Raw genomic sequence first — 27,692 nt, 5'->3', positions numbered from 1 at the left:
TAACTTTCCTTGAATAGGGACACCAGAGCTGTGCATGGTATTTCAAATTTAGTTTCACTGAAGCTCATTGTAATTGGAGCAAGATAGCTCCGTTTGTAAACAGAAATCTTTTTAAACTAAAGGCCAATCTGCCATTTGCGTAAACAGAAACCTTTTTAAACTAAAGGCCAATCTGCCATTTGCGTTTCTGATAGTTGTTCCATTTTGCCTGTTGGATGTGTGTTGCAAAGTTATCAATGGGTCTGCTGAGTGTGAATCCTGAGTCAGTAAGTAACTTGTATTACCCAGCAAGTAATAGCATCTGGAAAACTTCAGCAGACAGGTTAGTGGAGAGAAATTCATTTACACCTTTGAAAAGGGAATAGGTTAAACTCCTTGGATTAAATAAAACATTTCCAGGAATCGATGGAGAATTAAATTAGCTGCATTGTCCTCACAGAAAGGTATGATTATCCTTTTTCTATGCAATTATTCTTGTATATGATACCTACAGTACAAAGTCCATGATAACTTGTGGAAAGTAAGCATAGTGTTGTTTCTTGCTGTGTATATTGCTTTGGTTTCCTGCATCTGCGGACTTTCTCTTTTTTAACTGTTGTTTTAATTTCTGATTTTTCCTCCTTACAGCTGTGGCTGCTGGAGCAAAGGTGCAAGAAATCGAAATTCAAGCCAATTACTTGTTGGACAGATTGAAGCCATTGAAAATGCTTGAGGACAATCTGAGCAGAAACTTATCAGAGATAAAGGAGTTGATTAATCAGGCCCGGAAGCAAGCTGCCTCAGTAAGCATGGAATTGATAGGATCTGTGAATGAACTCTACCTCAAACATTTTTAAATGGTAGCACAGTTTCCAGGCTAAAGGCATTCAGTGCAGCAGAATATCTTAGCTGAGTCAATCCTCCGTCTATGTTTATTGGCTTTTAAAATCCAAAACTACCAACACCTATAACCTTCTCTCTCTCTCCCTCTATCTATAACATTAAAAGTCTCTTTGGATCTTAAATGTTCTATGAATGAGGCTTAATATCAAATAACCGTAACTTTGATGTTTCAGTATCTGAAGGGGATAACAAAAGAGTTAAGATTCCAATTACAGATTCCCTGGCCAAATTTTACTTGCTGGGCTGATTGACCATTGCTCATGTTTCATTGATTTACAACACGTGGGCATCACTGGCAAGGCCAGCATTGGTTGCCCGACTATCAATAGCCTGCAGTGGCTGGCCTTCCTGAACTGCTGCAATCCTCTGATAAAGGTACCCCCACAGTTGTTAGATTGGGGCTTTCAGATGTAGATGCATTAACTGGAGGTAGACAGCATTTTCTATTAGTTAACGTGTGATTTGGAATGGAACCTGTGGGCACTGTTGCTTTCATGATTCCATTGCCTTTGACATTTTTAAAAAATATTTTTATTGGTTTTTTAAATAAAGAGAGGATAGTGTAAAGAAGGTTTGTGCAGTTCATAACAAATGTATCAAATGTACAATTCACATCTATGAAAGAGATGCACCCATAGTACAATCATGCTTTGGTTGCCTCCCTGCCCCGACCCACTCCTCCCAATCCCCATCTTCAAGCTATCATTACATTAGCAAAAAGGGTTAAACAGAACCTTTGTCCCCACAGAGCTGCATTGGTATAGAGAGGGTGTATTTTCCTAATACATGAACTGTTGTATGTTTACAAGTTTGGGTCCTTAGAATTTTACTGGGAAATGCTGGAGGTCAGGGATTTATGTGCAGAGGAAAGGAAGAAAGGATGGACCTTTAGTTTGGCTGGGAAATCTGAAAATATTCAAGAAAGGGTCCCCACACTTTTGGAATTTTATGTCCGGGTTGAGAATTGAATAATGGATGTTCTCAATGTAGACTGGACATGATGTCCCTGAGCCACTGAGTGTGGGTGGGCGGGGCAGCATCCCTCCACCTGAGCAAGACTGCACGCCTGGCCAACAGAGAGGCAAAAGACAGTGTGCGATATTTGGTTGGACTTAGGTGCGTGTCCCCCTCTCCTGAGATGCCGAAAAGAGCACTCAAATGGTTAGGTTCCAAATTATAATTAAGTATTTGCGATAGAATTTGGAAAACACCTTTCCAGTATTTTTCCAAGCTAGGGCATGTCCAGTACATGTGAATAAGGGAAGCCTTGCCCCTTTTGCTTTTGTCGCAACAGGGATTAACATCTGGGTAAATGTGAGATAATTTAGTTTTAGGCATATGGCCCCTGTGTACGACCTTGATCTGTAACAAGCAGTGGCGGGCACATAAAGAGGTTGAGTTAACTAACTTAAGAACTGAATCCCATACATCGTTTGACAGTGAGATATTTAAATCTTGCTCCCAGGCAGTTTTAATTTTGTCAAGGGGGGGCTCACCTCAGGACCTCTAGCTCGTTGCAAATAGTAGATATTAGACCTTTGCGCAATGGATTCATGTAGAGAAACATATCAACGACGTTTGTATCGGGTGCCTCAGGGAAATTTGATATCAAAGGGCTGATAAAATGTCTAATTTGCAAATATCTGAAGAAATGAGTGCTGGGTAGGTTAAACTTTGCAGACGGTTGTTCAAATGATGCAAAGCAGTTGTCTATAAACAGATCTTTAAAGCACCTGATACCCTTTCTATACCAGTCTTGAAATGTTGGATCATGTATAGATGGCTGGAAGAGTTGGTTATATAGAATAGGACTTGAAAGAGAGAAGCCATGGAGTCCACTCTGCTTTCCGAACTGAGCCCATACTCTCAGGGTGTGCCTGATATCAGGATTAACAATTGGTTTAGACGTAAGAAAAGGGAGTGCGGATCCAAGAAATGCGGAGATGGAGAAATTCTCAATAGAGTTCAGCTCCATTGCTACCCATTTTGGGCAGTCAGATTGGTTGTAAAAATGAGACCAAAAGATGAGGCAGTGTATATTAACTGCCCAGTAATGTAAGTGGAAATTGGGCAAAGCCATGCCCCCAGTGCTTAAATTTTTGAAAATGGACTTTATTCACTTGGGGACGCTTGCCCTTCCATAAGTAGGACGATATGACTGAGTCTAGCGAGTCAAAGAAGGCTTTAGGAATGAAAGTTGGTATGGTTTGAAAAAGGTGTAAGAATTTAGGAAGGATGTTCATTTTGTCCTTGACATTTTTGATGATAGATCTCAGGGTTATGGGACGTTCCATTGAAGATGTCTTGATGAAATGACTGTCAAAGTCAAGTTTATTGTCATAAGGACAAGAGCATGCATGCATAGTGCAATGAAAAACTGATTTACCAGCAGCACCACAGGCACAACATTCATAAGAAAAATTTAAGTTAGACTGCAGTGCGACGTTGAAGTAGTGGAAATTGGGTACCACTCAGTTGGACTATATTGACCTGGTTGGCATTGAGTGCTGATGAAGCTGTGCTCATCCAGTCAAATGGAACATATTTCCTGACCTGCACCTTATAGAGGACTTTGGAAAATCATGAGGTAAATTGACTGACTGGCCCCTATAACTGCAATTATTATGTGGCTGGTCCAGCCGTATTTCTAGTGAATGATAAGTCCAAGGATATCTATGTTGGGCAACAGTAATAAAAGGAGTGTTGGTCAGTTGGTCATCATTTAGTACATGTGATGTACTTGCATTTGCAACTTACCTGTCCATTCCTGAATGTAGTTCAGATACAGAACTATAGTCCTGGTTTGTTGCATTAGCTGATGAGTTGTTGCTGGAAGTGAGCACTCTGTAGTCAATTGGCACACAACCCCAGTTTGGTGTGCACCAAGCCTGCTGACAGGTGGCTATGGAGAATGGACATGAGAGGTCCACAGCTATGGAGTGAAGCCAGATATAAGGAACTTCTAATGGTTGGATTGCTGGTTCACTGATGCTGTAGAGCACCAGCAATATATTGCACATTTCCAGTGTCAGCTGCTTAGCATAAATAAAAACAGAAAATATTGGAAATGTATATCTGTGGGAAGGGAAAACGTTAATGTTTCAAATTGAAGAATCTTAAAAGGGACAGCAGTTTATCAATTCCACTTTGCAAATATAAGAAAGTGTTTTCTTCTAACCCTGAATTTAATCTTTCTCCAGATTAAAGTGGCTGTATCAGCTGACCGAGATTGTATCCGTGCCTACCAGCCTGCACTCATGAGCAGCAACTACAATACTCTGACCCTGAATGTGAAAACCTCTGAGACAGAAAACCTACTGTTCTACCTAGGCAGCAGTAGCAATGTAAGTAACCCATTAGGGCCGCTGATGCACCTTGCTGAGATATCCAGAGGTTAAAGTCCTGAGGCTAAAAGTTGCTAATATAGTGAAGCCAAGGTTCATGTACTACCTTTTTACAATCACTGATCAACTGCACTTAATTAATGTACTGAATAATCAAATAAATGAAAGATCATTGTTTACCAACCAAATTTCCAACTTCCATGTGAATGGGAAGGTAAATACTTAAAGCACAATCAGAGTCAAGTTTATCGTCACTGAAATGTCATAAAATTTGTTGTTTTGTGCCAGCAGTACCGTGTAAGACAGTTACAATTACAAGTTACAGTAAGAAATAAAAGGAATAGTTCAAAAGAGGAATATTGAGGTTCATGGGTTCATGGCCCATTCACAAATCAGGTGGCAGAAGGGAAGAAGCTGTTCCTAAAACTGAGTGTAGGACTTCAGAGTCATGTACTTCGCCCTTGATGGTAGTAATGAAAAGAGAGCATGTCTTGGATTGTGAGGGTCCTTAATACTGGATGCTCCTTTCTTAAGACACCACTCTTGGAAGATATCCTTGATGGCTTGTACTCATGATGGAGCTGGCTGAGGCTACAACCCTCTTCAGCCTCTTTCGATCCCCTTTGCGTGAAGCCTGTATACCAGGCGGTGATGCGACCAGTCAGAATGCTCTCCACCATGCATTTGTAGAAATTGGCTAAAGGCTTTGGTGACATACCAAATCTCCTCAAACTTCTAATGAAGTAGAGCTGCTAGTGTGACTTCTTTGTAATTGTTGAGGCCCAGGGTGGGTCAATAGTTTGTAAGTCAGAAGATACCATTATAGTGTCTTCTGCACAAAAATTTCAGCTTACACTTTAGTGTCGAAGGTACTATCCTCTGGAAGAGGTTAAACTGAGGCGGGGTCTATCCTCTCAGATGGGTGAGAATAACCAGGGTGAGCCAATTTGACCAATATTTATCCCTCAGTCTTTTCCAGAACAGATTAGTTGCTCCTTTCTTTTGTGGGAGCTCATTGTGTGTAAATTAGCTGCTGCATTTCCTTTGTTAGAACGCTGATTAACCGACTGGCGGTAAAATCAGAACTGGAATCAAAATCAGGTTTAATATCACTGATGTATGTTGTGAAATACGTTTTGCGGCAGTAGTGCAGTGAAATACATAAAATATTGCTGTAAGTTTCAATAAGAAATATATTAAAAATAAATGAATAGTGCAAAAAGAGAGCAGAATAGTGATGTAGTGTTCATGGGTCATTTGGGATGGACTGAAGACCAGGTGTGAGACCATTCATAATAATTAATAAGATATCCTTAATGAAGTGTGCAGTTAATTAATAATCATTTTTATGGAGAATGTTAATAATCTACATTTATTTTAAATCATTTTTATATTAATTTGCTTGCACATCAGTAGCACTCATGGATATCATCTTCCAAAATTCTGTAGATACTAGAACGTTTGGGGATTGGAGGGCAGCAAATATGACTATTATTTAAGAAAGGAGAATGAGAGAAAAACCTACAGATCCATTAGTATAACATCAGTAGTAGGGATATCACTGTGATCCATAACAAAGGTGTAATAACAGAACATTTTTAAAAGAATACCATGATTAAGAAAAGCCAACACGGAATTAAGAAAAGGTAATGTTTAATTGGACTTCTAGAGTTCTTTGAGTTCTTAGAATAGACTTAAGTTCAAAGTCAATTTATTATCAAAGTCCATTATGTCACCATATAAAGCCCTAAGATCCATTTTCTTGCAGGCATACTCAATATGTCCAATAGTATAATAGAATCAGTGAAAGACCAGACCAACAGGGCTGACAAACAAGTGTGCAAAAGACAAGGAACTGCAAATACAAAAAGAAAGAAAAGGAATAGTAACAATAATAAATAAGCAATGAATATTGAGAACATGAGATAAAGAGTACTTGGAAGTGAGACCGTAGGTTGTGGGAACAATTAAAGTTGAGTGAAGTTATCCTCTCTGGTTTAAGAGCCTGATGGTTGAGGGATGATAACGATCTTTAAACATTGATGTACTCCTGAAGCTCCTGTACCACCTTCCTGATGGCAGCAGTGAAAAGAGAGTATAACCTGGGTGGCGGGGGTCCCTGATCATATATGCTGCTTTCCTGCAACAGCACTCCATGTAGATGTACTCAATGGTGGGGAAGGCTTTACCCATGATGGACTGGGCCATATCCACTACTTTTTGTAGGATTTTCTCTTCAAAAACATTAGCCTTTCTATATCAGGCTGTGAAGCAGCCAGTCAATATACTTTCCACCGCACATCTATAGGAGTTAAAGTTTTAAATGTCATGTCGAACCTTCACAAACTCCTAAGGAAGTAGAGGCACCACCATGCTTTCTTCGTAATTGTACTTGTGTGCTGGGCCCAGGCCATGTTCTCTGAAATAATAACACCAAGGATTTTAAAGTTACTGACTCCCTCTACCTCTGATCCTCTGAGGACTGATTTATGGACTTTCTGAGGTCAGTAGTCCTCTCCTTGGTCCTGACATTGAGTAAGAGGCTGTATTTGTGGCACTAATCAGCCAGATTTTCTGTTTTGTAATTTATTTTTATTGAATTTCATCATTGTACATATCTATCATATAAACATATTTGTCACAAATCTCCACGTAATTATCTGAGGTATACACTTATAGAAAAGAGAGGAAAGAAAGAACAATCGAAAGAAGAAAACTATGTACAGAGTAGGGAGTGATTCTTTTTTTTACAACATATTCATTGACTTGTGAGAATAAAATCAGGCCTATGAGGTGTTAACAACAGGAATTCTGCAGATGCTGGAAATTCAAGCAACACACATCAAAGTTGCTGGTGAACGCAGCAGGCCAGGCAGCATCTCTAGGAAGAGGTACAGTCGACGTTTCAGGCCGAGACCCTTCGTCAGGACTATGATGTGTTATGTAGTTAAACCTTTTTTTCCAGTATGAATAAAATTGTTCCAACTTATGATTAACAGATGCTGTTATCTTCTCCATTTTATAAATGTCCATTGTAATTTCCATTCATACATTTAAAGTTGGGCTCTTCTGTGATAACCATTTCCTGGTAAGGGTCTTTTTACCAACCACCAGCAGTACATACAGTAAATATTTATCTCTTTTCAACCATTCTTGAGGTATATACCCAAAGTATATGGTCTTACTCTCTAAGAGTATTTCACATTTAAAGATGTCTTGTAGGGCATTATGTTTCCCACTCCAATAGTCTTTGATAACGGGGCATTCTCAGAAAATATGATAATGGTTTGCATTTTGATTTCCACAATTTCTCCAGCAAACAGGGGGGTTACTATCATAATGGGATTTCTGAGAGGGTTTAATAAAATATCTTATCAAGTTTTTCCACCCGAACTCCCTCCATTTCGGTGACCTGGTACACTTCCATTGATACCTCCATATTATTGTCCAGTCTTCCTCAGATGTTATTATCCCTCCTTCCTTCTCCCATTTTGTTTTAATGTATGAAGTCGAATGTATTTTAAGATTTGACAAACCCTTATACACACTTGAAATTATTCTACTACCGTTATCTGAATTATATGCTTTTCTAAATAGCTCTATCAGACATGTACTTGCCTTGGTTACATTTTTAACGGTCCTATTAACATACTGTTGCATCTGTAAATACCGGTAAAAGTCTTGTTTTTCTAATAAGTGTTTCTCTTTGAGCACTTCAAAACTGAACAGTGTTCCTTCTTTCATTATATTGCAAATAACTTTTTCCTTTAGCTGTCCAGTCCTTAAATCTAGCATCCAATTTATTCGGCGTAAAATCCGAGTTATATGCACACCAATTAAGAATTGCAATGTCTTTCTCCAGTTTATATTCTTTTATATAGTTTTCCATATTTTAAGAGTCCATTTCACCCATGGGTTGTCAATATTATTTATGTAACTTTGTAGGTTGTTATCAGCCAAAATTAATCAGCCAGATTTTCAATGCTGATTTGTCACCACCTTTGATTCGGCCTACAACAGTGGTGTCGTCAGCAAACCTAAAGAAGGAATGGGAGCTAAACACAGCCTTGTGGTGCACCTGTGCTGATGAAGATTGTGAAGGAGATGTTGTTGCCAATCCAAACTAACTGGGGTCTCCAAGTGAGAAATCAATGATCCAATTGCCCAAGGAGGTTTTGAAGCTTATTGATTAGAATTGAAGAATGATAGTATTGAATGCTGAGCTTAGTTGATAAAGAGCATCCTGATGTATGCACCTTTGCTGTCCAGATATTCTAGAGTTGAGTGAAGAGCCAATGAGATGGGATCAGCTGTTGACCCGTTGTGTCGGTGGACAAATTGGACTAAGAGGAATCAGTAGATGTGATGTGTTTAGATTTTCAGAAATCTTTTGAAAATGTAGAATTGTAGGTAATGTACTGATATGAATTGAACTGGTTATGGGCAGAAAGTAAAAAGTGGGAATAACAGGTCTTTCTCAGGGTAGCAGGCTGTGACTATTGGATTACTGAATGGTCTTTGCTTGGACTTGATCCCAGAGGTTCAGATGTTGTATTTCCCAGAACGCTGATGGTTCTAAAGCAGGTGAGATTCTGAGTAAAGACAGTTCAAAAGGATGTAGACAAGGTGAAAGAATGGATGAAGATGAGATGATGGAATATAATGTGTCATAATTTGAAGCCACCCACTTTGCTGCACAAAATAGAAAAGCAGCTTTTGCTTTAAATGTTGAATGATTGATACTTGTAAGTTGCTGAAGGCCAAGCAGATACAGCAGGTGATCAGAAGGGCAAATAGTATGCTAGACTTTATAATGGTAATGCAGAGTAAAGAAGTATTGCTCTAGTTCTTCAGGGTCTTGCCAAGGCTGCACCTGGAGCACTGTGCACAATTCTGGTCTATTACATAGATAAAGATGTGCCAGTCATGAAAAGGGCCCTTAGATTTCAAATGCTGCTGAGCTTGCTGTCTGAGGGGAGGTTGCTTCATTCTCCACAGAGTTTGGAAGAATGGGATGAAAGTTCATAGAAACAAAATTCTTTTAGAGCTTAACAAGGTGGCAACATGGAGGATATATTTGCACTGGATAGGGAGTCACCTGGGGCTCACAGCCCAAGAGTAAGGGGTAGACAATTTAGGACTGAGATGCAGATAGGTCTCTTCACTCAGAAGGTGGTGAATCTTTGTAATTCTCTACCTGGGAAGCTCCAGGGCCTCAGTGGTAGAATCCATTCCAAACAGAAGTAAAAAGATCTGTGTATGTTGAATGAACCTTGAATATGGGGGTGGTTGAAGAAGATTGAATTGAGGAAGATCAGTCACAATCTTGATAAATGGCAGGGCAGGCACAAAGGGCAGGAGAGAAGTCTTTCTTCTGCTTTCATTTCTTACATTAGAATATAGCCATGGATTGTGGGCACAATTGGTTGGAGTGAAAGAAGTTTTTCTCTGGAACAACAGAGAGCGAGGGGAAAACTATTACTGATTTATAAAATTATGAAAGCCATAGACGGAGTAGATGACCTGTTCCTTGTCCCCAGAGTTGAAGTGTTTATTATCAGTGGGCATGCATTTAAGGTGAGGGGGTAAATTCAAAGATACGTGGGACAAGTTTTTACACATGAGAACTGGGTGCGTGGAATTTGCTGCTTGGGGTGGCAGAGAAGGGAAAAAGGCATTCATTCAGAGGGCTCTTAGCTAGACACATGAATGTGGAGGAAATAGAAGGATATGGCAGAAGGGATAAGTTCAGTGGAAATTTGATTACTAATTTAATTAGTTCAAAATAACTTGGTGAAAAGCAGTAGAAATTCTCAAAGAGAATCTACTTACATACAGTGTATTAAAAAATTGCTTTTAAAGGAACTATTAGTCCATTAATGGAAATGATGCAGAAATTGGCCAGATTGTAATCACAGATTAATTCTCAAGCATTCAAAAATAACCAGCAAGGCACTATATGTCACAGATATTCTATCCAGCCCCCTGCTGTGATATTTTGAGCAATCTCAAAATCTATGGTGAGGATGATTGTTTGTTGTGGAAATTGAAATACAGTTTTGTAATAGGAACACCTCCAGGGTAGAATGAAGCCTTTCTAAATATGATTATGTTTAATGTTGTCATTGTGTATGCCTGAAACAGGACTTGTATTTCAATTGCAACAGCTTAAGTTTTTTATCAGCTTGAAATATGTATTTGTTCATTTTTTTAGTCATCTACTTTAGTTTCGAAGGAAGTCCTAGCCATTTTCAACGTCAGGCAGCATGTTTTTTTATGCAGACTCTTAAAGGTTTTCGGTACAACATGAAGATACCTGATTGTTTATTCATTACTCTTGAGCATTTCTTTTGCTAACTAAGACCAAAAATATGTTAATCAATTGCCCTCTGCACCATTTCACAGTCTGAATTCTTGGCTCTGGAAATGCGTCGGGGCAGAGTCGCCTTCTTGTGGGACGTGGGTTCAGGAACAGCAAGATTAGAATATCCTGATCTTCAGATTAACACCAACAAGTGGTACAGAATTCATGCTGCCAGGCAAGTTGATGTTCCTTCGTGCCACATAGTCATGATACTAATTATTAATTGCTTAAGTACCAAAAAGTCTTTGAAGATGCAAACAACAGGAATTCTGCAGATGCTGGAAATTCAAGCAACACACATCAAAGTTGCTGGTGAACGCAGCAGGCCAGGCAGCATCTCTAGGAAGAGGTACAGTCGATGTTTCAGGCCGAGACCATGGTGTGTTCAGTAATGATATAATGTGGCGTCAGTCTATATTACTTCCCAGGGGAGAAAAAAACTTCTTTTATTTTAATTTTCTCTAGTTACTATGATTTGGGAAAATAGGTATTGTGGCAGTTCTTGAGATGGGTTCATATGGTCATCCTTTAGTGATCTTACTTCAACAAATCTTGAGTTGGATGTTGCTGGCAACTGCTGAAAGCGACAGTCAGAGCTGCTAACATTCAGCCATTGAAAGTCCCAGATTTCCCCACGTATCCTGTGAAAGCTGGGTACAAACCCTGTGAAATGTGGAATTCTTGCCTCCGCTAAGAAGGCTAGCTCAGCAGTTTTCTGTACCTCTGCAGTCCTCATGGATCCCAGAGGCAGGCTACAATATTGCTGGGACTACACACATGCATTTCCATCCTGCTCTATTTTCATCATCATCAATTTTTTTTTTACTTTTATCTTTCTCTATCCCTTCTTCTAGCAAGAACTTAGGCTGATCCTCCCACAGGACTTGCATGCTGGCATGGAAGGGTAACCTCCAGGATCACTGGAAAACAGTAGGAGCTGTACCTTTCAGAGGAAAAGGAACTTGCTTCCAGTCCTGACATATCCAGAAGTGTGGGTCAACTACTTATAACTATTAGAGAATGACTGGAATGTCTGCCCTGCCATTCAGTTGGCCCATAGATGTTCTGCATCCCAATGCTATTTGCCTTTTGCTTCGTTAAGTCTTCATGCCCTGAGTCAGTGGAATCCATAAAAAAGCCCGCCCACAGTTTCCATTGCAATTCAAAGTGTCATGCTATAGCACAAGCAAAATGATCCATGTTTATGACCGTATCAATGTTGTAGGTGAATATTCTATCCTGGATCAATTTCCACCTTGAAAACACCTTTAATGATTTTCAGTGTATGGTGTGCTCTGCTTTACACGTAGTGAGAACAAGAGAAAATAAATCCATTTGCCTGCCTTAAAAAAGCATATTTTTGCTTCTGGTTGCCATGAGTCACTTTAATTCAACAATTTGCATATTGTAATTTGGGTGATAGATTTGGACGTATGGGTACCCTATCCATTCAAGAAGTTGGATCTTCTGCTTCAGACAAACCAGTCATAAAGAAAGCTACGTCCCCTGGAATTTCGACAGTGCTTGATGTGAATAATTCCACCCTGGTTTTCGTTGGAGGCCTGTCGAAGCGAGTGAAGGTCAGTTGCAATATTGGGTCATTTCAATCACTGTTGGTGTCAACCTTCTCTTGCGTTCTGCATCAATGCTTTGCAATGACTTTGTTCCACTTGTGTGCAGAAAGCACCAGCGGTGAAGGTAACGCACTTCAAGGGCTGCATGGGCGAGGCATTTCTTGATGGAAGGTCTATTGGTTTGTGGAACTATCGAGAGAGAGAAGGGAAATGCAGTGGGTGTTTTGCAAGGTAAAGTTTTTCATTCTCCCGGCTTTGATGGCATTTTCTTAATTTTCACTTTAATAAACATTGTGCCCCTCAAAACTTAAGGCATCAAGCACAAAGAGAAAAATTGCAGCAAAGTCAAAGGCCAGAGAAGTGCACCTAATGGTGCTGTGTAACGCCTCACTTAATACCAACTCCAGTATCATTGTAGAAGTCACCACGTCTCACGTTGGCCATTCAGTGTACTTTTTGCATGAGAATTGGTGTATTTACTGATTTTACAGCACAATATTGCTTGTTGAGAAATCAGTCTCCCCCACTCTTAAAACACTTTAACTCATGTGCCAACTTCCTAATCTATGTTTCAAACAATTATGCTCAAAAAACCTCTTCATGGCTTTTACAATAAAGAAATTGCAAATTTACAGGGTGTTGCTGCTTCTTAAAACAGGCTTCGGTTTATTAAGATCCATTAGCTTTGGCTATGTTCATTATGAATTGCACAGCTGTAAAAAGTTCAGTTTTAACCATTGTTATGAAAGTGATTGTAGCTGTAAATATGGGTTTCATAATTCACCTACATTATGACAAAGAAATTTGTCCTCTTTCAAATGCATAGTGGTCAATTAATGTATGTGTTTGAATGCCACTTCTAAAATTTCGTGTCATTGACTATTGTGTGATAAATTTCAGGCTCATTGTTTTTGACTAGAAGAGAAAATGCAGAGCAAATCACTCAAAATTTGACTTAGGGAAGTTTTATTAACATTTGAGTTCTCATCTTTCCAGATTCCAAGTTCAGAAATTTTGGATTTCTGGATTTAATTTTTTTGAATTTCCTTTCGTATTATTATATTTTCTCCTGACTTTAAGATAACCACATGCCCATGATGCAATAGGATCATGGTTGTGCTGGATTTCATTAGGGGTTCAATGTATAATAAAACTGAATGCTGCACTGTGTTTGTAGTGGCCACATGTAAGAGGCAGAGCAGAAGGAGCCCCTGGGCAAAGTTTTGGCTTTCATGGTTTTACATCAATAGTATATTTCCCATTAATGATTCTTTTGATATTTTTCCATCTTGAATTGAATAGAATTGACTTATTTCTTACATCCTTCATATACATGAGGAGTAAAAATCTTTACGTTACATCTCTGTCTAAATGTGCAATGTGCAAATTATATTAATTTATAATAAATAGTATGTACAACAGGACAATATAACATAGAAATACAGTTGTGTCAGCATGATTTAATCAATCTGATGGCCTGGTGGAAGAAGCTGTCCCAGAGCCTGTTGGTCCTGGCTTTTATGCTGTGGTACCATTTCCCAGACGGTAGCAGCTGGAACAGTTTGTGGTTGGGGTGACTTGGGTCCCCGATAATACTTCGGGCCCTTTTTACGCACCTGTCTCTGTAAGTGTCCTGAATCATGGGAAGTTCAAATCTACAGATGTGCTGAGCTGTCCGCACCACTCCCTGCAGAGTCCTGTGATTGATGGTACAGTTCCCATAACAGGCAGCGATGCAGCCAGTCAGGATGCTCTCTGTGGTGCCCCTGTAGAAAGTTCTTAGGATTTGGGGCCCATACCAAACTTCTTCAACTGTCTGAGGTGAAAAAGGCACAACAGTGCCTCTTTCACCACACAGCTGGTATCTATAGACCATATGAGGTCCTCGGTGATGTTTATGCCAAGGAACTTAAAGTTGTTCATTCTCTCAACCCCAGTTCCATTGATGTCAATAGGGGTTAGCCTGTCTCCATTCCTCCTGTAGTCCCCAACCAGCTCCTTTGTTTTTGCGACATTGAGGGAGAGGTTGTTTTCTTGACACCACTGTGTCAGAGTGATGACTTCTTCTCTGCAGGCTGCCTCATTATTGTTTGAGATTAGGCCAATCAGTGTAGTATTGTCAGCATATTTAATTAGCAGATTGGAGCTGTGGGTTGCAACATTTATTGGATATAACCTCATTTATTAGATGTTTAGATGCTTTGCTACTTGCTAATAATTGCAAAGTGCAGACAGCTGCAAATGAAATTAAACATTAGGTCACAAGGATCTGGTGCCCAGGTATGTTTTTAACCACATGCTGTGGCTCTCATATTCTGCTTGATGTTTAAAGCTGGCGTATCTCCTGCCATCACCCTGACCCCAATTCTATCAAAGCCTTCACATGACTTCTTGTGGAGGGAAGGAATTGCAATTAGTGTTGTTTTTATTGTGATGTGAGGTGGCAGTAGTAGATCTGGAGAGATATAATCTGAGGAAGAGGTGTTGATTCAAGCACAGTCACATGTTTGTGTAGTATTCTAAAATTTAGAATTGTGGATGAATCCACGTACAGTGGATTTTAGGTGGAAAGCGAGGGAAGCAGATCATTTGGAGATAAGCATTGTGTGTCTTCTGCAGATCCCAACATGAAGACATTGCTTTCCACTTTGATGGTAGCGGCTACTCAGCTGTTGAGAAGATATTGCGCTCTACGTCAACTCAGCTGGTGATGCACTTCAGCACATTCTCACCAAATGGCCTACTCCTGTACCTGGCTTCAAATGGCACTGTAAGTGTGAGGCATCTTAGATTACTTCATCAGCGGCTTTGTCTAATACAGTGTATTTGTAAAGTTCAAACGTTTCTGAAAAATACTTCCATTTATTTCCTCTGGGCTATGAATCTTGAAAATATCAAACAATTGATTTTATATCCACACACAGTTTTCTTTATATTTTTGTTACATATTTCTTGGGGCAACAGGTAAAGCTGTTGACTCTCAGTATCAGTGAAATGCTTTCAATTTTGACCTCCGGTACAATCTGTATGAGTTTGCACGTTCTTCCTGTGACTATGCTTTCTCCTCTCCATCACTCCTCCCCCCCCCCCCAATCGTAAATCTTACTGATAGGTTAATTAGCTACAGAAATAAACTTTGGACTAACTAAGCAGCAGAATATTCATTGAGGTGTTAATGTTAATGGACATGTGGGAGAGAATAAGATTACTGAGGAAATAAGGGAGGAAATGGATGTAAATAATGGTATTGCTCTGATAGAGCTGGAATGGAGCAGATGGGCTGAATAGTCTCCTGTCTAATAGTAAATATGTTGAATGTATTCCATTCCAGGCAGTTGTAGAAGCTTGAAAGAATTTAACATTTATTTTAAAAGTGTATTTTAACTTAATTATTTTAGGAGCAATGATAATGTAAAACATTATTACTTAAATAGGACTTCAAATTTTATTTTTCTTCCATGATTGGCATAAAACTTGTGAGAACTGGTTAAATGTATTTTAAACCTAACAAGATTCTTCTTAATATTGGAGACCCTCGAAAGAAACATACTGTATATACCGTACTTGTGAGATATCTTATCCACTGAATTTTATGGCCAATTCCCCACAAACCCTCAAATATCAATCCAATTGCCTTCAGATTTCTTCTTTGTTTCACTATCTTTTTATTTCTTTGAGAAAATGTGCTATGACAGAAGGATTAGTCATTAACTGTTTGTCTCTGGATTTCAGGCACCTTATAGGGTGCTTTGACGGTATCTCAGCATGAAGCAGAATAGCTTATTTCTGACAGGGAGTTCCTCAGCTACAAGCAGGCTATCCTGCTCTGATGCCACACTGCCAAAACCTGACAGATTCAAAGGAAGATAAAAGTGTGCACCTGTTTGCTTAAAGACTAAAACGAAGCAAATCATAAATACTATAGCACTGTGCCATCGTACTCTAAAGTGCTATATCGAACTGATATTTTGATCGTGAACACAGTAACACAGTGACGGCTCAACCATGAGTACTTGAAGTCCTGTGTTAGCAATGTAGGCCAATCTGAGTCAGTTTCCCTTCATTAGAAATTTCTTTGGATGTGAAATTCTCTTCTGTTCCCTTTTGTCTGTAAAACATCAAAAGAGTGAAACTTGCAGATTGATTTTTTTTCCAGACAGAGCAGCTGCTCTGGGGCCATTTCCCTCATGGGGAAGTTAATTCTTTGAGAAGCAATGTGGGTTTGTTCTTTGCAGAGTGAAGAATTAGAATTGCGACTTGTTTGAGATATTTTGTTTTCCTAGTTTATCAGCTTCCTTTCCAGATTCTTCCATAGAAAGTAAATAACAGCACAGTTTTACAGACAAGCAGAAAAAGTGAGCCACAACCACATTTCCCAGCGAGTAGATGTCTTCCTGCCGAAACAGAGCATCAGAGTTCAAGTTCAACTCCATTGAGTTGAGCACAGAGGTCTAGCCTGAGATAACAGTGCAGTACAGTGGAAATGCTGAAACACCAAGAGGTTAGAATGTGGCACACAGAACACATACAGGACAGGAGTAGGCACTTTAGCCCTTGATGAGTTTGCCAGCTACGATGCCAATTTAAACTAATCCCTCCATCTCCCGCTGGTTTGTATACCTCCCAAATATTGCTGTCATGTCTGTTTCCATTCTCTACCCTGGTAGCACATTCCAGGCACCTAGCACTCTGTATTTTTTTTTAAACTTGTCATGTAAATCTAATATATCTCTAATTCACCTTAAAGCTATCCCCTCTCGACTTTGACATTTACATCCCAGGAAAAAGACTACCTGTCATGCCTAGGCCTCTCATACTTTTATATACATAAGAACATAAGAAATAGGAATAAGAGTAGGCCATCTGGCCCATTGAGCCTGCTCCGCCATTCAATAAGATCGTGGCAGATCTGGCCATGGACTCATCTCCACCTACCTGCCTTTTCCCCATAACCCTTAAATCCCCTACTGTGCAAAAATCTATCCAACCTTGTCTCAAATATATTTACCGATGTAACTTTCACTGCTTCATTGAGCAGAGAATTCCACAGCTTCACCACTCTCTGAGAAAATCAGTTCCTCCTCATCTCCATCCTAAATCTCCTCCCCTGAATCGTGAGGCTATGTCACCTAGTTCCTTATTTTGTGGCTGCCTGTAAGGGGCCAAATCTCAAGGTTATATATAGTACACGTACTTTGATAATAAATGTACTTTGAACTTTGGGAAACCCTACCAATATACAGGGTGCAGTCACAGAGTGAACTACCAAAGTGTAACCAATTACAAGATATCAGACTAAAGATCTATTGATTGCAGTGAGGATGACCTTCAGGTAGATCGATCAGCAGGTGAACCAGTCAGACTTGTTCAAGCTGACAGGAAGGTGACAGTAATTCAAACAATCAAGCATTGCAACAGTGGTGTGCAGAAGGGCAACTCTGAAATCACTACACATCAAACCTTGAAGTGGATTGGTTACAGCAGCAGAAGACTATGAACAAATGCTTAGTGTACATCCAGCTGCATCCTTCAGGAGGCATGAAACAGCACATCCTGATGACTTCCCAATCATGTTGGGATATTTTAACCAGGCCATCTTGATAAAGTCACTGAATAATTATTATTAGAACATAAGAAGTAGGAGCAGCAGTAGACCTTCTGGGTCGTCGAGCCTGCTCTGCCATTTAATAAAATCATGTCTGATTTGGCCATGGACTCATCTCCACCTACCTACCTTTTACCCATAACCCTTAAATCTCCTACTATGCAAAAATCTATCCAACCTTGGCCTCAATATACGAGGGGTGATTGATAAGTTCGTGGCCTAAGGTAGAAGATGAGTTATTAACTTCAAACTTACTGCATTATCACTCAAAGAGTTGAACTGCACGTGCATGTAACAAGGGCGTCTTGGACCTCCAGGTGGTCCACAGCAGGGGTGATTCATAGGGTCGTGGCCTAAGGTAGAAGGAGATGAGTTATACAGCTCTCATTACATGCACGTGCAGTTCACCCTTTGAGTGAAAATGCAGAAAGTTTGAAGTTAATAACTCATCTCCTTCTACCTCAGGCCACAAACTTATCAATCACCCCTGCTGTGGACCACTTCTGAGGTCCAAGATGCCGACTTCACCAAAGAAGGGATCTGTATGCTTCACGACCACTGGACTAAGTGTGTAAATGTAGGAAAAATAAATATGCTAGGTTTTCTAAAATTGACTCCGCCTACCTTAGGCCACGAACTTATCAATCATCACTTGTATTTATTGATGTAGCCTCCATGGCTTCATTGGGCAGAGAATTCCACAGATTCACCTTTCTCTGGGAAAAGCGGTTCCTCCTCATCTCCATCCTAGATATACTCCCCCCAAATCTTGGTGCTATGTCCATAGTTCTAGTCTCACCTACCAGTGGAAACAACCTTCCTACCTCTATCTTATCTATCCCTTTCATAATTTTATGTTTCTATAAGATCTCTTCATTTTTCTGAATTCTGGCGAGTACTATCCCAGGCAACTCAATTTCTCCTCATATCCTAACCCCTTCATCTCTGGAATCAACCTGGTGAACCTCCTCTGCATCACTTCCAAAGCCAGTATGTCATTCCTCAAGTGAGGAGACCAGAACTGCACGCAGTACTCCGGGTGCAGCCTCACCTATACCCTGTACAGTTTTTAGCATAACCTCCCTGCTCTTAAATTCAATCCCTCTAGCAATGAAGGCCAACATTCCATTTGCTTTCTCATTAGCCTGCTGCGTCTGCAAACCAACCTTTTGTGATTCATACACAAGCACTCCCAAGTCCCTCTGCACAGCAGCATGCTGCAATTTTTTACCATTTAAATAATAATCTGCTCTTATATTTTCCCTTACAAAGTGGATGACCTCGCATTTACCAATATTGTACTCCATCTGCCAGACCCTTGCCCTCTCACTTAACCTATCTATATCTGTTTGTAGACTCTGTATCTTCAGCACAATTTGCATTTCCACTCCATTTAGTATCATCAGCAAACTTAGATACTCGGTCCCCTCTTCCAGATTGTTAATGTATACCATGAACATTTGCAGGCCCAGCACTGACCTCTGTGGCACACCGTTCACCCCTAATTGCCAACCAGAGTAACACCCATGTATTCCAACTCTCTGCTTTCTATTAGTTAACCAATCCTCTATCTACGCTAATACATTATTCCCAACTCTGTGCATCATTATCTTATGGATAGATCTTTTATGTAGCAGCTTATTGAATGCCTTCTGGAAACAGGCCTGTCAGGTTCCCCCCCCCCCCCCCGCCACCCCAGTTTCTTATCCTCCAAACAAAGCAATCCAAGTTTGACTAATTCCTCCTTATAGTTATTATTCTCTAATCCAGACCACATCCTGGTGAACTTCTTCGGCATCTTCTCTGAGCCTCCAAGTCCTTTCAGTATTGCAGCAATCAGAAGTACATACAGTATTCCAAATATGGCCTGACCAAAGTTTATAACTGCTGTGACTACCTATAACAAAAATATAACTAACAGTAGAAGGCTATTTGACCCATCGAGCTTACAGCACCTTTCAATAAGACAATGGCCCCTCCAATCTTCACTTCCTTTTACTTGCTCAGTACCTCCATAGTCAAAAGATTTAACCATCAAAGCTTTAAATATATTTTATGAGTCAGCATCCACTACTTTCAAAGAACAGCAGGGGTATCTCAATATTGCAAACCAAGTAGAATCATAGATTAGTATAGCAGAGAAGGTGGCTATATAGGGCATTGAATCTTTTCCGTCAGTCCCCTGCTCATGTTTCTCCCCATTGACGTGTAACTCCTTCTCTCTCAGGGTGTCTATCCAGTTCCCTTTGAAGACAGTGCTAGATTCCACCAGCTATTTCCACCAGCCTTGCAGGCAATGAATTCAAAATCATAACCACCATCTGCATAAGTTTTTCCTTACATATTTCCTCTATCTTTTGTGCAATATTTTAACTCGGTGCCCCCAGTCTTTGCACCATCAGAACAGCTTCCATCTATCGCCTTGATCTAAACCGCTCATGATGGTGTATACTTCAACCAAACATCGTACCTCTCTCAAACCCTTTGCTGCCGAAACATCAGCCCTAAATTAATTCTTTTACGTTGTTATTTGCGTGAAGTTGGTTTCTGCAAATTGGCTGCCTTTCCACGTTACAACGGTGATTTAGTCCCTGACATTACATCTGCCGTAATGCACCTTTATGACTCTCCAAGGTGATAAAGGCGCTATGCAAATGTGTATGTTTCCATTTTCCCAATTCCAGTGCAATTCAAGTACGAGTTATAATAATGGAAGTGGTTGACGATAATTGGTATAAATTTTCAACTGATCCCCCTACTGTTAAATTATCTTTTACCAGAGGGATTTCTTAGCAGTTGAATTAGCAGATGGGAAAGTTCGGGTGACGTTTGACCTCGGATCTGGAGTTCTGACACTTGTGACCAAGAAACGATACAACAATGGAACTTGGTTTAAGATTGCATTTCAACGTAATCGCAAACTAGGTAAGACAACCAAGCAATGAGCCAATCATCAAACTTTTTTTTTCTTTTATTTGCTGTTTTTAAAAATTGAAAGATCGGTATATTCAGAGGTGCATTGTAATGAACCTAAGTCACAGAGTTGTATAGCCCTTTCAGATCCATGCTGACATTTATTGCTCAAATACACTAATCCCTTCTTTCCATATTAGGACCAAATCCTTCTATGCAAGAAACAAAAAATGTTGTAGATGCTGGAAATTTAAAATGAAAACAGAAAGGGCTAAAAAAAAAAAAGCATATTAAGCTGTATCCATGGGAAAAGAAACATAACTGTTTCAGGTCATCAGAACTCTGAAATGCTTCTACTCCTTTAGATGTGGTCTGACCTGCTGAGTATATACAGCATTTTATATTTTTATTTAATATCCTCCATAGTTTGCTTATTTAAATGTCTGTCTAAATTTTTGAATAAAGCAGTTATATCTGCTTCCAGTGTCTCTTCTAGCAGAACATTAAAACACTATCCGTGTAAAAAATATATCCCTCAGATCCCTCATATTTATCCACTGTCTGTGTAAAAATTTCATATCCCTCAGATCCCTCACATTCAACCACTGTCTGTGTAAAACTACCACATCCCTCAGATCCCTCACATTCAACCACTGTCTGTGTAAAAATATCACATCCCTCAGATCTCTCACATTTAACCAAAAGCACCATGTTTTTGATTTTTAAGTCTCAAGCGTTCTCCTGTAGATGAGGTGCTAATCTCCTTATCTGTTTCGATGTGGTTGGACATTACTCACACTATTTGAAACATAGTAGTTCTTTTGTTCATAGTGACTGAGCATGGAAACAGGCCCTTCTTCTCATGAAGTCTGCACTGACCATAAGCCACCATTCTTACACTAACGCATGTTATTCTCTCCACATTCCCAAGTTGACAGTTTTACTTCTTTGATACCATAAGATAACTCAACATTATTTAGGGATGTGGCAGGCATTTTCTCACACTGAACGTCGATTCACACAGTGTAAAATAACATGAGATGTTTTGACACACAAAGTATGAGATGAATCCAAATATAATTTATCTTTTAAAAAAAATTGAACATAGCACCCCCACATGACATACTGCCCCTTGAAAGATGTGACACCATGACCATTTGACCTTCAGATTATTATGACCCTCGTGAACATTCCGCTAAACTATATATAAAACACAAAAGTACAATACCCACTGCTGTAAACCTAATAGTCACCCCCACTGTACTATAGCAGTCGGCCAGCCTCTCTGCACCCCAAAAGTTCAGCAGCTTTCCCCCCAGAGTGTAATCCCCAATGAGCTGGTACCCCACTTAATCTTATCCACGGACTATGGAAAAGGATCTTGGCGATTGTAGGGATGACTTACAGCAGACTGAAAAGCTTGAGCATGTAGGTAATTAAGAAAGAGGATGTGCTGGAGCTTTTGGAAAGCATTAAGTTGAATGGGTCACTGGGACCGGATGAGATGTGCCCCAGGCTGCTGTGGGAGCTGAGGGAGGAGATTGCTGAGCCTCTGGCAATGATCTTTGCATCATCAATGGGGATGGGAGAGGTTCCGGAGGATTGGAGGGTTGCTGATGTTGTTCCCTTGTTCAAGAAAGGGAGTAGAGATAACCCGGGAGATTATAGACCAGTGAGTCTTACTTCAGTTGTTGGTAAGTTGATGGAAAAGATCCTGAGAGGTAGAATTTATGAACATTTGGAGAGGCATAATATGATTAGGAAGAGTCAGTATGGCTTTGTCAAAGGCAGGTCGTGCCTTATGAGCCTGATTGAATTTTTTGAGGATGTGACACATTGATGAAGGTAGAGCCATAGATGTAATGTATGTGGATTTTAGCAAGGCATTTGATAAAGTACCCCATGCAAGGCTTATTGAGAAATTAAGGAAGCATGGGATCCAAGGAGACATTGTTTCATGGATCCAGAATTGGCTTGCCCACAGAAGGCAAAGCAAGAGTGGTTGTAGACGGGTCATATTCTGCATGGAGGTCGGTGACCAGTGGTGTGCCTCAGGAATCTGTTCTGGGACCCCTACTCTTCATGGTTCTTATGCATGACCTGGATGAGGAAGTGGAGGGATGGGTTAGTAAATTTGCTGAAGACACAAAAGTTGGGGGGGGTGTTGTGGATAGTGTGGAGGGCTGTCAGAGGTTACAGAGGAACATTGATAGAATGCAAAACTGGGCTGAAAAGTGGCAGATGGAGTTCAACCTAGATAAGTGTGAGGTGGTTCATTTTGGTAGGTCAAATGTGATGGCAGAATATAGTATTAATGGTAAGACTCTTGGCAGTGTGGAGGATCAGAGGGATCTTGGGCTCCGAGTCCATAGGACACTCAAAGCTACTACGCAGGTTGACTCTGTGGTTAAGAAAGCATATGGTGCATTGGCCTTCATCAATCATGAGATTGAGTTTAGGAGCCGAGAGGTAATGTGGCAGCTATATAGGACCCTGGTCAGACCCCACTTGGAGTTCTGTGCTCAGTTCTGGTCGCCTCACTACAAGAAGGATCTGGAAAACATTGAAAGGTTGCAGAGGGGATTTACAAGGATGTTGCCTGGATTGGGGAGCATGTCTTATGACAGTGGTCCCCAACCACCGGGCCGCATAGCATGTGCTACCGGGCCACAAGGAAACAATATGATTTGGCGATATGAAACGATATGAGTCTCAGCTGCACCTTCCCTCATTCCCTGTCACACCCACTGTTGAGCTTGAACGCATGCGAGGTCATTACGCACACTTCATCCATGTCAGCGCGGGAAGGAGATCAACTCCTCGAGCTTGCAAATGACGGCAGGCTGAAAAGTATGTTTGACATAACATCTCTGCCGGCATTCTGGATCAAAGTCAAGGCTAAATATCCTGAGATAGCCATGAAAGCACTGAAAACGTTGCTTCCATTTCCAACATATCTCTGCAATGAAAGCCACGAAAACTAAGTTGCAGAATAGACTGGATATAAGGAAACCCCTTCGAGTATCACTGTCTCCCATCACCCCTCAATGGCACCGTCTTGTTGCAGGAAAACAAGCCCAGGGCTCCCACTGATTCAGCGATATTGGTGTGTTGCAATGATTTTATATGTTCATATGGGGAAAATATGTGCTGTGTGTTTAATATTCAAACGTTACTTAAAATGTTATGATGCTATTGACTTATATGTGACTTAAATAACCATATAACAATTACAGCACGGAAACAGGCCATCTCTGCCCTTCTAGTCCGTGCCGAACGCTACTCTCACCTAGTCCCACCGATCTGCACTCAACCCATAACCCTCCATTCCTTTCCTGTCCATATACCTACCCAATTTTTCTTTAAATCATAATATCAAACCTGCCTCTACCACTTCTACTGGAAGTTCGTTCAACACTTACTTCAAGCTCCCCTGTCCTCCCCTGATAATTGACTTATCACTATATTCATGCGAGGAAAGTATGCGCTGTGTGTTTAATATTAAACTCGTTAGAGAAACCCTTTTAGAAATGAAATTGAGTGTATTAGCCACTTATCACCTATATTTCATTGGTGATTAACACCCCCCCGAACAGAATCGCCAAAAACGATTTGTAGAAAAAAATTGGCATGTACACACATGTGCAAGTCACGCATCTGCACACAGGTGCCTGCGCAAGGCTTCATGATCATGGTAGTCTTTCTCGGGGTAAACACAATGTATTTGTCTGCTACATACTCTTGTTCGTTGGCAACCCTCCCCCCGCTGGGTCGGCCGGTCTGCAAGAATATAATAAACCAGTCTGCAGTGCAAAAAAGGTTGGGGACCCCTGCCTTATGAGAATCGGTTGTGTGAACTCGGCCTTTTCTCCTTGGAGCGACAGAGGATGAGAGGTGACGTGATAGAGGTGTATAACAATAGGAGAGGCATTGATCATGTAGATAGTCAGAGGCTTTTTCCCAGGGCTGAAATGGCTAACACGAGAGGACACAGTTTTAAGGTGCTTGGAAGCTGGCAGAGAGAAGATGTCGGGTAGGTTTTATTTTAATGCGGAGTGGTGAGTGTGTGGAATGGGCTGCCGGAGACAGTGGTGGAGGTGAATAAAATAGGGTCTTTTAAGAGGCTGTTGGACAGGTACATGGAGGTTAGAAAAATAGAGGGCTGTAGGTAACTCTAGGTAATTTCTAAGGTAAAGACATGTTCAGCACAGCTTTGTGAGCTGAAGGACCTGTACTGTGCTGTAGGTTTTCTATGTTTCTATAATATTACAATAGGAATTCCCTGGAATGTTTCAGATTTCTTTGGTTTTCATCAGTTTTCTCCTCTCCACCTGAAGATGCTGCCTCTTCATGGAATTCTAGTGTAAATTCCTTGCTCCAGAACTCCATTGGTTAACCATATTAAAAGCTTGTAAAGTAATTGAGACCATAAATCAGTCATTGGATTACAAGACCATAGGAGATAGGAGCAAAATTAGGCCATTAGGCCCATCGAGTCTACTTTGCCATTCAACCATAGCTGATCCTTTTCTCCACTCCTTAGCGCCTCTCTCTGGCCTTCTCCCCGTAACCTTTGGTGCCATGGCCAATCAAGAACCTGTCAATCTCTGCCTTAAGTACACTATACGACTTGGAATCCACAGCTGCCTATGGTAACACATTTCATGAATTCACCACCCTCTGACGAAAGAAATTTCTCTGCATCTCTGTTTTAAATGGATGCCCCTCCACCCTAAGGCTGTGTCCTCTTGTCCTAAACTCCTCCACCATGGGAAACATCCTTTCCACAACTACTCTGTCTAGGCCTTTCAACATTCGAAAAGTTTCAACGAGCTGCCCCCTCAGACTTCCGAATTCCATCGAGTGCAGACCCAGAGCCATCAAACGTTCTTCGTATGATAACCCTTTCATTCCTGGAATCATCCTTGTGAGCCTCCCCTGGACCCTCTCCAATGCCAGCACATCTTTTCTAAGATGAGTGCCCCAAAACTGTTCGCAATACTCAAGGTGTGCCTTATAAAGCCTCAGCATCACATCTTTGCTCTTGTATTCTAGACCTCTTGAAATGAAAACTAACATTGCATTTGCCTTCCTCACAACCCACTCAACCTGCAAGTTATCCTTCAGGGTGTTCTGCACAAGGACTCCCAAGTCCCTTTGCATCTCAGATTTTGGGATTTTCTCCCTGTTTAGAAAATAGTCCACACGTTTATTTCCACTACCAAAGTGTATGACCATGCATCTTCCAACATTATATTTCATCTACCACTTTCTTGCCCATTCTCCAAATCTGTCTAGGTCCTTCTGCATCCTACCTGTTTCCTCAACACTACCTGCCCCTCCATTAATCTTCGTACCATCTGCAAATTTGGCAACAAAGCCATCTGTTCCATCACCTAAATCATTTATATACAGCATAATAGGAAGTGGTCCCAGCACTGACCTCTGCGGAACAGCACTGACAGCCAAATAGACAAGGATCCTTTTATTCCCACTTACTGCCTCCCACCAATGAGCCAATGCTCTAACCAGTGACTTTCCTGTTATACTAGGGGCTCTTAACTTGGTAAGCAGCCTCATGTGTGGCACCTTGTCAAAAGCGTTCTGAAAATCCAAATATACAACATCCACTGCATCCCCTTTATCTATCCTACCTGTACTCTCCTCAAAGAATTCCAACAGGTTCATCAGGCAGGACTTTCCCTTAAGGAAACCATGCCGAATTTGTCTTACCTTGCCCTGTGCCGCCAAGCACTCCATCACCTCATCCTTAACAATTGGCTCCAAGATCTTCCCAACCACTGAGGTCAGGCTAACTGGTCTATAATTTCATTTCTGCTGCCTTGCTCCTTTCTTAAAGAGTAGAGTGACATTTGCAATTTTCCAGTACTCTGGAACCATGCCAGAGTGTAATGATTCTTGAAAGGTCATTACTCATGCCTCCACAATCTCTTCCGCTACCTCTTTCAAACCCTAGGGTGCAGTTCATCTGGTCCAGGTGACTTATACACTTTACGTCTTTTAGCTTTTTGAGCACCTTCTCCCATCTAATAGTAACTGCACTCACCTCTCTTCCCTCACACCCTTCAACATCTGGCACACTGCTAGTGTCTACATTTAGTTCATCTGCCATCTCCTTGTCCCTCGTTATTATTCTCTGGCCTCATTTTCTATATCCACTCTTATCTCTTATTTTTTATATACTTGAAAACGCTTTTTCTATCCACCTTTATATTGTTTGCTGGCCTGCTTTCAAATTTAATCTTTTCCCTCCTAATGATTCTCTTTAGTTGCTGTCTGTAGGTTATTAAAATCTTACCAATCCTCTATGTTCCCACTAATTTTTGCTTTTTTTTATGCCCTCTTTTTTTTCTTTAATATTATATTTGATTTGACTTCCTTTGTCAGCCACTGTTGTACTATTTTGCTATTTGAGTATTTCTTTGTTTTTGGAATACATCTATCCTGCACCCTCCTCATGTTTCCCAGAAACTCAAACCATTGCTGCTCTGCTGTCATCTCTAACAGCACCTCCTTCCCGATTTTAACTTAATTTACTCAGTATGGGTCCATCGCCCATTTTGAACCCTTCCTGACTTTTGTTGTTGCTGGAACTCATTTTCCACATTTCATCAGTAAACAGATGAGAACCTTTCCATCGGAGTGATGTCAATATGGCTCGTATGGGATTATTGAATTTACCTTTGTGCCCCTCAAATTCTGCAGTTGTCTGTAGATGCTGAAATGTGGAGCAAAAATAAACAGGCTGCTGGGGGACTCAGTGGTTAGGCTGCATTTGGAACATAGAATAGCACAGCACAGTACAGGCTCTTTGGCGCACACTGTTGTAGAGGGAAACAGTGAGGCATTGTTTTGGGTCAAGGCCTTTCATCTGAATTGGCAAGATATTCAGCCAGAAAGGATGTAATAATAGTGTCCATTGATAGATGATGTCCATATTTCCCAAAAGCTATAACTGGCACATTGGCAGTTAGCTTCTGTCATTTGTC

General features: G+C 40.6%; 1 protein-coding gene across 1 annotated transcript in view; it reads left to right on the top strand.

Moving 5' to 3' along the window:
* Positions 1–27,692, top strand: part of lama1 (laminin, alpha 1) — a 349,617-nt gene that overhangs the window by 277,191 nt on the left and 44,734 nt on the right. Inside the window, exons 44-50 of the mRNA XM_063058896.1 lie at positions 628–782; positions 4,083–4,226; positions 10,632–10,765; positions 12,014–12,170; positions 12,271–12,395; positions 14,784–14,934; positions 20,550–20,694. Coding sequence (XP_062914966.1) covers positions 628–782; positions 4,083–4,226; positions 10,632–10,765; positions 12,014–12,170; positions 12,271–12,395; positions 14,784–14,934; positions 20,550–20,694 — 1,011 coding nt within the window. The remainder of the gene's footprint in view (positions 1–627; positions 783–4,082; positions 4,227–10,631; positions 10,766–12,013; positions 12,171–12,270; positions 12,396–14,783; positions 14,935–20,549; positions 20,695–27,692) is intronic.

The sequence above is a fragment of the Mobula hypostoma genome, chromosome 1, assembly GCF_963921235.1.
Source record: "Mobula hypostoma chromosome 1, sMobHyp1.1, whole genome shotgun sequence".
NCBI lineage: Eukaryota > Metazoa > Chordata > Chondrichthyes > Myliobatiformes > Myliobatidae > Mobula > Mobula hypostoma.
This window is presented reverse-complemented; position numbering and strand designations above follow the sequence as displayed.